The sequence below is a fragment of the Amphibalanus amphitrite genome, unplaced genomic scaffold, assembly GCF_019059575.1.
Source record: "Amphibalanus amphitrite isolate SeventyFive unplaced genomic scaffold, NRLGWU_Aamphi_draft 000061F_arrow, whole genome shotgun sequence".
Taxonomy (NCBI): Eukaryota; Metazoa; Arthropoda; class Thecostraca; order Balanomorpha; family Balanidae; genus Amphibalanus; species Amphibalanus amphitrite.
In genome coordinates, this window is record NW_024881557.1 from 238,396 (window position 1) to 251,957 (window position 13,562).

A 13,562-nucleotide genomic window follows, 5' to 3' on the forward strand; every position below is an offset into this window, starting at 1 on the left:
ATTTTTATGCATCCTGCCTACATCCTATAGATAACTCCCCTTATACTTAACTAGAAAATAGATATGCTACACAATATGTTAAAAGTGAAACTCACTTCGCTACCCACTAGGATTCAGATATTGCTAAGGTGCAATTGTTACAACTTCTCGTCTACGTCTACGTCTCAATTTCTTGTCATATTTTACCACCCAACGCTTCTCTTCTTCTACGACACTGTCAACCCTCAATTCAGTTCGCAGTTGGCACCTTAAAACTTTCTCATTCACCCCGCCTGCAGCTAGTCTCTTGACAGATCATCCTGATCCACGGATCACTCTCGGCCGTTCACCCTCCGCGTCACGATCCGAGAAGGTCACGTGACCTTTTCGGGTCACGTGGTACCGCTCAAGGTCACGGTCGCCCGACTCAGCTGGCTGTGTGTTGTAGTCAGTGCAGTGAGATGGCGGCGGTGGGGTGACGGGATGCGATTTCGAGTGACGTGATCTGAGACTGCCTAGGGGCAGAGTGCAGAGTGCAGAGTGAGCAAAAGCCGGAAAGAGTGGAGGGTGTGGTGGGTAGTGTCTATGCACCGCTACGGAGACTTTGCCAGAGCTCTGGCGTTTTCGCTATCTTCACGGAGACTGTACGAGTCAAGCCGTAAGCAGAACACATTCGCTGCTCTGCTGGAGCACCACTACGACAGGCAAGGTCGGTCATGGTAACACATGCATTATTTGCAGGTGCGAATGTCACATTCTTTATCAGAATCATGCGTACAGAATTATGTGTTGAGTCTATTTGGCCTGGGCCCTGGATCTGGTAATGGTGGGGTCTAAATTGTATGAAAGTGGGCGATGACGATGCATGAAGCAAGTCGAGTCTTTTGAGACGCGTGCTTTATGTTTTCTGTCTTATACCTATGGACGTTACTCGCTGGCGTTTCTCGGCTTCTCATTGGTCCACATGATTTTTGCCAATGAGAGACCGACAATGAAGCTACTAAGTAATGATATTTTGACAAGTGAAACGTTATACAGGAATAGAACAAAACTTAGCACGAAACTTACCTTACATTTTTAACACGGCTCCAATCATGATCTTGAACTTGTGAGACAAACGGGGACTTTCGCTTTTTTACCCGAAACGAAGTCGAAAAGCTGTGAGGGGTGACACTAACCACTTAGGCAATAAAGTTAAACTAGGCGTGATGCAACCCTTTGAGAGCTGAGCCTCAGCTGACAAGCATTGTGACTATTCACAGCACTATGTCAACAACAACGCTCGTTAGGGTAGAATGCCATTTGCATTCTAATTAGCTGCGCGAAAGCCGAAAGGTGACCATGCAAGGCTTTAACCTCAGGCGTGGGTTCGCTTTGATCTAAATATCTGCCGCTCGCACTATTGATGTCTAGACTGGAAATTCACCAGCGTACCCTGATTGCAACGATGCAGCTTTTGCGCCTGTCCGCTCCAGTAGCGTTAGCTCTCAAAGTTGGCCTGTGAACATGATCAAAAGGTCAGCCAGGTTCGCAATTCCATCCGCGAAATTCCAGTGGCAGTTATAGTGATGATACGGTTGACGAAAATTGAACTCGGCGAATGGCAGGTGTTATTGCTAACGCTGATCTCATTTCGAGATCCAGGATAGCATATCAAGAACATAGCAAACCGATCTAAAACTGCCTACCTGCTGATGAGCATCAAACGCAAAGGCACCCTGAAACATAGGCGTAGGAACAGGGGGGCCGGGGGGGCCATGGCCCCCCCACTTTCGGAGGTGGGGGGGGGGGGGCAGCAATGTTAACTGGCCCCCCCAATTTTTGCTGACTTAAGTGTCTATCTGTACCTACCACCCGGTACCCTAAACACCAGAACTTGACAACTATTCAGCTTGCCCTTTAGTGAAGATTCCCTTTTGTTTCTACAGCGTTATTGACCGCAATTTCCTTCACTCAATGAAGAAAACCATATCAGAGACAAGACTGTGAGTCCTGGTGCCGCAGCATTTTGTTGATTACGATGCACGGGACGGCGAGCACTGAAAAGGTATACCTAAGACAATACTAGCACGGTGCAGGAGAATGCGTATACAAACGACCAACGCTTGACCAGATCTGCTTCATGGGGTCAGCATAGTTCGTCAAAGGCGTACTAGCTGGGGGCCAGGGTGACCGTGCCCCCGCCTCGGTTCAAACAGGCTGGGGGCTAGCAATGTCTGTATCTGCCCCTCCATTTGCCCCCCCCCCAAACAAACAATGGGCCCCCATGGGCGTATGGGGCTCTGGCACTTATTCGATTGTCACGAGGCTCAAGAATCCCATTCCAGCTATCAACAGCTTCCAAACCAGTCTTTGAGGGTCCTACACTGATCTCGGAGGGCCCTTCAATGGCGGTCAAGCGCCCACATTGACCATTGAGAACCCACATTGACCTCTGAGGGTCCTCCACTGGCATTTGAGGGCCCCTAAACCGGCCTCAAGGGCCCAGCCGACGTCTGAGGGCCTCACACCGGCCTCTGGTGGCCTCATTTCTGTCTCTGGGGTCCCAAGACTAGCCTTTAGGTGCCTCTGAGGGCCCCGCACTGAATTCTGGAGACCCGATGCCGGCCTCTAAGGGTCTGCATCGGCCTCTGAGGGTCCATCTTGGCCTTAGGGGTCCAACGCCGGCCCATGCCGGTCTGTTACGGTCCCACACTGACCTCTAAGGGCCCATGCTGGCCTGCAAGGACCCACCTTAGCCTCTGAGGGCCTTGCACTGGATTCTGAAGACCAATGCTGGCCTCAGAGGCCCATCTTGGTTTTTGAGGGCCTTCTGCTGGCCTCTGGGGTCCAACGCCGGCCCATGCCGGCATTTTCGGGTCCCACAATGACCTCTGAGGGCCCATGTTGGCCTGTAAGGACCCACATTAGCCTCTGATGGCCCAAGTCGGCATCTTAAGGTCTCAAACTGCTCTTTGCAGGCCCTGTACTGGTCTCTGAGGGCCTTAACCCTCGCCGGCCGAGGGGGGGGGGGGGTGCCGCCCCTCCATATAGTTTTTTTTTCGCGATAGCTCCGAACACGCCGGCGATAGAGAGCTGAAGCTTGGCATACCTGACCTTTGAATCAAGCCGGATCTTTTGACACCAACCGCATTTTCGGGTCAGATCAGGTCACTGACCTATGAGGTCATAAGTGAACCTCTGCACGGTCTTCAGATGTCGCAACTTCGCAACGCCCTCACTGCCAGAGGAGATTTCACAGGGCAATGAACCTTGCAGGACCTAGTATCCATTAGGAGTCTCACAACTTGTACATCTCGGATTTTCTTAAGGTCATATGAGGTCAGGTCATTTTCGTGACCTCACCATTAGGTATAAGTCAATGGGGATAAACTGAAAACTTTTTCTGGCGCCGGGAACGATCTCCAACTATCTCAAGCACACCGAATCGTGATTTCATGCACTCCTTGCAAGGTTCGATGCGTCACTTTTGCAATGTTGACCTTGCGCGACGTCATTTATGACGTTATAAGGGTCATATTAGTTTTTCATCAATAACTACCGATCACATTAAGCTAGCGAGTCGGGAAAGCCACCAATGGACTCAGGAAGACCTTCCGAATCGAAGGATATGAGACATGAACTCATTCGACCAATTTCGTGACCTGGGTGCGCTGACCTGACCGTGACCCGAGGTCAACACTCTAAGTTTACCTCACCCAAACAAAAAGTATATCATTCGACGCGCCTGAGAGAGGCTAACACGATGCTGGCAAAATCGCGGCTCTGTGGCCGTTTTTTGCGAAGTTATTCACCAAAAATGGAACTGTGCCTTGAGGCACTTGACTTGACCTCAGGTCAACGGTTGACCTAGGACCTTAAAATCGGGTATCGATCTCTGCGTCTCGTAACGGCGCACACGCTCGTTTTTCCGCGACGCGCTAGCTCCACCTGGGGCGAAACAGCGAGGGGGGTCGTACCTGCTCCCCGCCCCCTCGGCCGGCGCGTATGTAGAAAACTTATAGGTCCGGGCCGGCGAGTGTTAAACGGCCTCTGAGGGCCCAGACCGGCCTCTAAAAGTCCCACACCGGCCTCTGACAGTCAATCAGCCCAGTTGCAGTGGTCGCTAATATAAAACCTCTTAAAAACGTTACAGGCCTGGCTGAGCCTAGCTGGGCCATTCATGCTGATTTTTATAGGTATATTGAAAAGACTCGCTTTGCACATTTCACGCTTGCTCTTAATGAAAAAGCTGCTGGATGCCTCTGGAATTTGCATGGGTGCCAACGGCTGCGGAGGACAGGGGAACGCGTCAATCAGTTTGAGTATATGGACGGGACTCTCCCTGAAATTTAACTACTTTTATTTTTGGTTCTGCCTCGATTTTTTTACCTCTGAGCATGTTTGCGAAAATAAAGTGGCCTAAATCCGAGGAGAAATTGGATTTTGGGGGTAGGTTAGGTTTTAGACCTCTGGGAGCCTGGCCCCCCCCCCCCCACTTTCGAAAACGTTCCTACGCCTATGCCCTGAAACACCACCCAATTCAATGCATTATCTCCACGGGATTCCGTAATATTCTTTCGGCGCATGGCTCATGCTGTCACCATTATCTCAGCTGTCTTCGCCCCTCCCAGCCAGCCTCCCCTCCCCGCAACATTGCCCGTCGTCGCTGGCCGTAGTCGCCGGTCCGTCTGGCCAGCCATCATGCCGCTGTTGGCAGGCGGTGATTTTCTGCACGGCTGGCCGACGGCAGCTGTTTGTCTCCGTCAGTCTCCATCAGGTTGGAGCCCGTGCGGCGGCGTGCGAGCCGCGCTGAGCTGTTTACCTTCGGCCTGGGAGACGCAGCCACCCCCACCACCCCCACCCCCGCCCCCGCCCTCGCCTCCGCCCTCGCCCCCGCCCAGAGGAGCGACCGTGGCAGTCGTCGACGACGCGATGGTCGGTGATGTGCCGTCGAAGGTCTGCAGGCTTGGTTCTGTGGCGATCGAGGGAGGACGACGGTTGCGGTGGTGGTGAGGTTAGTGTTTACATTCAGGGCCGAGAATCGATGATGCAATGATGGTGTTTGGCGGGTGGGTGAGTTGTGAGAAGTATGTGGTGAGATGCGAGCACACATCGCGGTCGGTTCGGATAGGAAAAAAGGTGGCACGAGCGGCGGTGGCGCAACTCTGGACCAAGAACTGCAGCTGGTGATTGATGGATTGGTAGTCGGACTTGACGTTTGTCTCGGATAGAGCTTTACTCGCTGTTCTTGGCATCGAAGAAGATTGAGGGTCGGTCGTTTAGCCTATGGAGTTCTCGTGGGTCGGCCGGCAGGCAGTGTCGGCGCTGTTTTTCGACACAGAATTCGTTTCACAGGACACGCGTCTGGTGGAAGGCGAGGCGATTCTCCAAAGTGGTTGACAACGGGCCATTTTTTGCCGCTCGCATCACAAATGTGTGACCCGCTCACCTTTCAGGAATAGGAAACGCAAACCGGATAACTTTTGTCGTCATTGGACTCCAGATTTGCATTGGATTTTCGACGGTAATGCTTCGCATACAGTAAATGCACCGATTTCTTCCTTTTTTAGTGCGACCCTATCACAGTTTGCGTCGACGGCGATCTTTATTCGCTTTCGCACATGTTTTGCTCTTCCTTTCAACCCCTGTATGGCCATTTGACGTTATATTCCCTAAACGTTCTAGACAAGTCTTTATTTAGGTTCAAACCAATGCCAAGTTCTTTGCAATTTTCACGCCGGATGCCAAACCCCCAGCGACCAGCTTCTGGAAAACCACCGTAATTTCTCGATCCAACGTGAAATGGTCTCCACCTGAGTTCCCCGTTCTCCTGCAGCGGTCCTGGCTAGCGTGCAGAGGGGGTGGAGGGGCGGGTAGGAGGGGAGGGGCGTGGTCAGCTGTTGGTCGGTCAATATGTCGATGGCAGACGGTCGATCCCGACCTTGGCTGACCGAGATAACGCCAATGGTTTGTTTGAGCTCTTAATGACTTGAGCCAGCGAACGACCCAAGGTTGGATTAGTTTGGGCGGAACAGCCAGCTGTAGGGGTAAAAATACCAAGCTGTCTGGTAAAAATACCAACTGTCTGACAGGACAGAGCCTCAGTTTGAGCGAAGTCTAAATGTCGCATGCAAATGTGGTTTAGTAGGGGGACGTGTTAAATATTTATCAGCCCTTGGCACCCATATGACGGGAATTTGTGATGGACTACTTCACACGCTGCCAAAAACAGATACACCAAGAATTGTTCTTATGCGCTCCATTTTTCTGTAATATGACCCTGTACTTTACAGTCTCTTTTGTTGACTTGCAAGGAATGAATATGCTTGGCATGCGGCGTTTCCCAATGCCTTTTGAAACTTGTCCATATCAGTCAAGGAATTTCTTCACATGGATTGTCGGTGAAATTTGAGGCTCCTCCTCTCGTTGAACCTGTATCATTTGAGAGATGCAATATGACTAGATGACGTCAGTGGCAAATATTTTTCTACATCTAGCCCCGTATCGGGTCAGTTCGGGAAATCTTTCGGGGGTGGCCAGTGACGCGAATAATGTCCCACTCGTAACTGAATGACGGTTGGATATTTTTAGTTCCGTAATAACAAACGCCGCTCGACGTCTGCACTATGTTTAGAGCTTTGCTATGGGTCCGGAGCGCCCCGAAAGCGCTCGTATTTCCATGTCTGATGAGCGGAGATGAAGACGCTAAAATTTTAATTTCATTATTTTTTAACAATGTGTGGCTGAAATAAATTTTGTCTTTTATTTGACTCGGGCTCCGGCACTTCTTTTTATTTCATATAACTGTGCTCATTTTTTAATATTATGTTTAAGCTTAGAATTCCCTTAGCTCATGATCGCTTGCCTCCTTTTCACAGCTATACAGTGTACACAGTGCTTACTAGTATTTTATAGAGAAACTTACCTCTCCCGCTGCTGTCTGAAGGAAGGTATGTTTTATCGCATGTCAACCACCCATAATATCTCCATTGAAATAAGTCATTACGATATCTTGTTTTGCAGTTAATGTCATCTTGAAAATGGTAAAAGTGAAAGGCTCTGCACCGGTACAGACCTCCAATGCAAAACATTTCCACCACCTACCATATTGGAAACAACTTTTCTTGGCATCTCTTTCATCTGTAACATCAAACCATTTCGGTTGAAATATTGTGATGGAAGATTCGGTTCCTGTGGAGCTCTATCCGAATAGACGAAAAACACTTATTATGATATACTGCGTTATCGATAGGATGCGTCAGGCAGTCCCAGAACGTCTTACTCGCTCCATCAAGCGTTCAAGCCGGATATGCGCATATGGCCATTCGCGATGGCGATCATGAGAGCTGAGGCGTGTCCGGATGGAGGACTGCTCAATGTCGCTCCCGTTAGGCAGGGCCGACTGTCGATATGCACGATTGGAGTCGGTCTGCAATGATGGCTGACGGCCGCACTGTGCGTCGGATACAAATTGTCTGCCACTCCCATCAGACAGCGCGTCGCTCGTGCTGCTACACTCCAGCGCAGTGCGACGTTAAACACGGCCCAGCGGGAGGGGTCATTCTCCCTCAGAAGTGTCGGTCGGACCCCTGCCGGTGACCGGCGGGGGGCTCCGCCGCCGCTGCCGGCGGACTGACCCAGCCGGGAGACATATCACTGCTCCGCCCCGCTCCGGCCGGTGGAGCGCCGCACGCGCCACTGATGTTACGACCAATCGCCGCTACCGACATTCCCTCATGCATGGCTGATGGGTCCAATTGGTGTGCGGGCAGACCGTCGGAGGCGGGGTGGCGCCGGACGGGGTCGCGGGTCGGACCGGTCGGCCGCCGCCGGCGCCATGCGGTCGATCGGCTATGTTTAGGGACAGTTCAGGGGCGGCTTACGAACGGCCGTGGTGCCGGCTCATGGGTGACGCCTTCCAGCTGAGAGGCCGCATTGAGCCACCGATCTGCGACTGTTGCTTTGCTGAGTCGGACGTCTGAGTGGTAAGATATGTAGCTTACCACGCTTCTCACCACAGCTTTCAAGGTTAAGAGGGCGCTGTTTGGAATGTCACCGGTACATTCCAGGAATCTGTCACCGTGACAAGTCTCTGTTTGAATGACTGGGCGGGTCGACACGGTCGATGGCTGGTTGAATTACTGCGACATGGTGCACCGGCGCCACCTGGGACCACCACGGTGTCAGGACAGGCGTGACAGCCAGACGGACAGGACAGGACAGCGCAACGTTGGCGCTGTCATGCGCAACATCGAGGAGATTTAGATTCTCCAGCTAATTTGTGGCATCGAGAGAAGAATGCAGATGAAGAAAACCATTCTTGGAAACAGCCAATAGGAACAACTGACTGACCTAAGACAATGTAGTGTAGTTTTCGGTTAGAAGCTAAACGCTTCTGTATCGAGGCATCGAGGTTAAAGGGACTATCCCACCTTCTAAAATGTTGTTAAAACCAGTTAAATTGTGCCCGACTTTATAGATTGGATGACCAGGAACACGGTTCTGGCATTTATTTTTCATTAAACATCTTAGGCTTCCCATATTCCAAACACAAACTTTCAAATATGTGACGTCACAGCCCAAAATTACCTCATTCCCCAGGCCACATTACTGTCATAAAGCTGATTCTTTTTACTCTGTAGGCACCACAACAAAGTTCAGACCAAGTTTTAAGCGATTTTTCAACGAACAAACCCATTTAAAGGGACAGTATCACCATTTTGATGAAATTTGACATTGCATAGGCCCCACCTTTCTGGTCCGGGAACTGAAGACCGATCCTCGAAGCTCCACACCGTTATCCCGCTATCGCCGCTCAAAGTACGAAAGGTGTACTACACTTTGAATCGTGCTTCACTATCTTCACTGTTTAATTGTTTGCGCCGTTTTGAATTGACCGCCAGTAATAAAACTTTTACCCTGGTCATTTCATCAAATTTTATAAAGCCAAAACGTTTTTCGCACTTATTCATCACCGTTAAATTCATTAAATAGTCGTAGGCAATTTCCGCTGTTTCCTTCGGATTCTAGCGGCTCAACAAAGGAATTCCTCCAGCTTGAATCACAATCTCCCTCCAATGTATGACGTTTATCACGTGATTGTCACGTGATATTTTATCCCATTGTCAATTGTCACGTCCAATTGTCACTCCCTCCAATTGTCACGTGATATTTTTATAGGCAATACCTAAGGCTACCTCTCCCTAAGGGCAACTCAATCAGAAGAACGACCGCGTAAGCGTAGCGTCAATAATGTATTATCTGCGCCAGTTCTGTAGTAATTTTGCATGCTTCCAAACTGGCGGCCATGCTTGTACAGTGGTGGTTCGCTCATGAAAATGAATCATGAAAATGAAATGTGGTTGCAATATTTTTCACCAAGTTCGGTCCTCAAACTATGTTTTTCTGATTCAGAAAAATAAGAAATGCTAGTAAAAAAAAAATCAGCTCCATACATTGATTTTTTTTCGATGATACAGTCCCTTTAAATCAGAATGACTAAACGAGGTGACGTCACACTAACGGTCGCTCCATGTTGAAGATAGGGCCTTGTATGTACAAGGCCCATTTTCAAATGAAGGGAACGAATTTCTTCAACACCAAGAGGCCGCGGGGGTTGCAACCTAGATAGATAGTGGTTTCTGAACCTCGCCGCGAACTTGGCTATCTCAACTCAAACCCCATGTTAAAGGTGGGATAGTCCCTTTAATCTGCAGTTCAGCTATAGGTAACTACTTTGACTTGCATGTTCGGGATAATTTGTTTTCCTTTAACTGTGAGACTTGTTTGCTTCCATGGAACAAACAGTTCATTGATCTGCCAAGTGCTCATTTGTGCTGTTTTTTTTTACCCTCGATACTCGATAGCATATCTCTCATCCTAATTAGTCGTTTGAGTTTCACGTGTAGTGCATTGGCATGCAGTACGTTACGGAGCGCGGCGCGTAATGCGTCTGTGAATCTGTGAGGTTTTATTGAATTTTGTTCTCATGCTGCTCAGATATATTTTCCAGATGATAGCCCAATTAGCAGGTGAATATGAATAACTTCTTTTCCATGCGCAGATCTTTGTAAAGGTTAATCGTGAGCCAGTTGGTCCTTATTCATTGGCGTTAGAGCAGAATGCAATAAAGCAGATTCATGGTGACTGTACTGGGATGGATGGCGGCGCTTTGCTCCAAGAGGCGTCCAATCTTGCTCGGACTGTAGACTGAATCGATATCTTAAGGAAATTATAAACACAATGGAAACAAATGTACAAAATACCACTGCGCTCGATGTGCTTATATGAAACTAAAAGTTGATGGGTAAACGATTAACATCGAAAAAGAAATTTCACTCCTGAATGGTTAGCCAAACACTGTAATCACTGTAAAAAACAATATGTTTTAACAAATAAATTTCGAGCACACCAATGCATATTGAGCTGAGAAAAAAGTAACAAGAGCAAGCTCAGAAATTTTAAAATGAATGAAAATCTCTATCGTTTTACTGGTACAACTAGATATTAAACAGTTACAGTTGCCTATTCATTTAGCTCGTCAGTTCCCTACTTAAATCGACTTATTCGTTACGTGATTGTCGCAATCGGGTTTTCCTCGGCGATCTGGCGTCCCCGGGGATCCCGACAGTGACGCCTGTAATTACCCCCTCATCAGCGGCAGTGATAAATGACTAAACACAGCCGTAACTAAGCTGCCGGGATGGCCCCGAAGACTAATTGTCTTATCAAATTATGGAACGGTATTAAATGACGACGGATTACAGAATAATGCGCTGAGTTACGATCACACAATTGCATATCATTCGTAATCAACTAAATAACCAAACGTTTAATCACATCATGAATCATTTAATAAACATGTCATCAAAACATTACACTGATGTCCACTTAACTCGAAAGCTGTTCGTTATACCCTGTATGCATACTGGGCACATTTTGGCCGCTTGACCTGACCTCTGTTCCCTGCTGTTTGACCCGCAGATCGGGCGTTCCTAGTGGTGAACAACGTCGAGGACCGCACCGTCATCTATGCCAACGAGGGCTTCAGCAAGATGACCGGCTTTAGCCGAGCAGAGGTGATGCAGCAGGGTGGCCTCTGCCTCTTCCTGCACGGACCTATGACATCACAGGCGGCGGTGAGTGACCGGTCACGTGACCTGGTGGCGATAGTGAGTGACAGGTCACGTGACCTGGTGGTTGTGAGCAGTGACCTGTCACGTGACCTTGTGGATGTGACTATAGTGACCTGCCACATGGCATAATAGCTGTGAGCGGAGAGGTGTTCATGAATGAAAGTAAATCGAATGGTTAATAATTGATGGTAATCTTTTTAACCCGCGCCCTGATGGGGTCTGCCGAGCAATGCGGTCTGATGGGGGGGGGGGCATTTTGCCCCCCCCCTAAGATCTCGAGAACCACGCAACATAGCGACAAGCGGTAAACGGCGTTGGATAGCCCCAACGGGGAACTACCTTGTGACCCAATGTCATTGACCTCGGTCAAACCGATGACGTCACAGGTCAGGTCAAAGGTTGACTTTTCACCGTTTACAGGCATTTCAAGAAATGCGTTGTAAAATCGAGTAAAATGCATTTCATTGAAAATCATCGATGGGGAAATGTTCTTCAAACACATATTTTGCTATTTGAGGTCACTGATACCAGGTCAGGTCACAGCAGGTCACTGGGTGGTCACAATATGAAAGTGTCGTGTGATACATGTTTTATGGTCCATTTTACATGACAAATGCGATTATGTGGGTCAGGCAGACTTAAGGGCCAGCTTAGGTCACGTTTTGGTCAAGGTCAGGTCAAGGTCAGGTCAAGGTCAGGTCAAATTAGGTCAAATTTCAAAGTTGATATTTTTGCATAAAATGGGTATTGATTCGATGCAGCTCGTCACAGGGAGTTCAATGGTGGTCTCCGTTTTGCGCTACGAGGTCTAGAATTGCTAAAAATGGAGTTAAAAAATTTGACGTCATCAATTTTTAACAGTTTTTTTTCGCTATAACTTGGCCAAAAAAAGAGGTATCGATCTAAAATTTGGTATGTATATCAAAGAGCGCAGGGACTATCACATATATTCCGGTTTTTTCGAAATTCGAAAAAAATTGGATTTTTTTTAGTTTTCCTAAAAAAATCATTTTTTATTTATTTTAGGGGGTCAAAATCCCAAAATTTCGAAAATCCGAGATTGCAGTTTAGTAGCGCCGTCTTTTCTCAACACAACCACATAAAGAACTTTAAAATTGCTTGTTAACTGTAGAATTAGTGAGCGTTTTAAGATGTCATGTTTTTTGCTCATTTTTACTCGAACATGACCTCAGTTTGACCTCAATAACTCCTGACCTGAGGTGACCTGTGACTTGAAATTTTGTGTGAAGGTGTCAAATTGATGCCCGGTAAAGTACCCAAAATTTGGCGGCGCTGCGCGCCGTTGTTTTCTCGCTATTCAAGAAAAACCACAGGGGGGGCAAAATGGCCCCCCTCCATCAGGGCGCGGGTTATACCGCAGGAAGAAGTTTAAATTATCATAAACGAAAGAGTGCATCAAAGACGTGAAAATTAAGCAAGCAAAGTCACCTAAAGCGGGCACGAGGATGTGAGTAGGATTCAAGTCAGAACTTCCTAATCTTTCAGAATCTTTTACGTCTGTCTTGGCGATGCCATTTTGTGGTTGAGCCGTTCAAATACTACAGAACAAATAATGGTCAACACGCGGCTAATGTTGGCAGACGTTAACGGTCTGACTTTTCCTCAGCGGTTTTTCGTCTTCTTGGTCTTGACCTGATGCCAATTTATGTTTCTCTATCGTCTACGTCTGGCAAAGTAAAAACGCATAATTATTTGCATTTTGTGTATGCACTGTCTCTCATTATTGCATTTATATCATTATGAGTTTACCAATAATAACCAATAATAAGTTATACTCGTATGTTGTCTTTCCAAAATTCCGTTAGCTAGTTCATACCTGCTACCGGTGGATGCACCCTGACGGTTCGTAATATAACTTGTGATGGCCCAGAATAAAAACATTTCAGAAAAGTGAAATAGTCATTTTGTAGGATAATTCATTGTACGCCATGGTGATTGGCCCTGGGACCGATGCTTATTTCTAAGACAAATTTGTGTAATTATCTATGTTTGTGATATAATTAACATAGATGTTGAAATAGCTGACAAAGCATTGAGTTTGAATCCACGACTCTGGCAATTTACTCTAATGTCAGAAAGTTTGGTTGGTGCAGCCTGAAGAACTGTTATGAAACCTGGAAAAAATATGCAGGGAGTAGTTTCAGAAGGTTGTTTTAAAATGCCAAACCATCTGGGTTTTAGATTAAAAGCTCGCTGCTAAGCTTCCTTCAGATTGCGGTGTCTTTGAAACTCAGTCTTCATTTGTGCAGTTGTCGTGTTGAGGGAGGTTGTTTGTCTCAGAGCCAAACTTCACAAGACTTATGAGGCTAGGATGCTAGGCTAGGGGCAGGCATTATGGCCCGCGTGATGCGTTGTTTTCAGAAGATATGTGAATGCATTATGCACTTTTGCTTGCTTGCATCGATAGTCCTTAATGTAGGTAACAGTTTTATGGACCCTGCCGGA

The 13,562-nt window shown here is 47.8% G+C and overlaps 1 protein-coding gene across 4 annotated transcripts in view; it reads left to right on the forward strand.

Annotated features, from left to right (window-relative positions):
* Positions 1 to 434: 434 nt before the first annotated feature.
* LOC122378526 (potassium voltage-gated channel unc-103-like) overlaps positions 435 to 13,562 on the forward strand; it is a 179,391-nt gene continuing 166,263 nt past the window's right edge. For all 4 annotated transcript variants that reach the window (XM_043359673.1, XM_043359672.1, XM_043359674.1 and 1 more), the window contains exons 1-2: positions 435 to 688; positions 10,945 to 11,099. In XM_043359673.1, the coding sequence (XP_043215608.1) occupies positions 565 to 688; positions 10,945 to 11,099 (279 nt within the window). In that variant the 5' untranslated portion in view covers positions 435 to 564. The remainder of the gene's footprint in view (positions 689 to 10,944; positions 11,100 to 13,562) is intronic.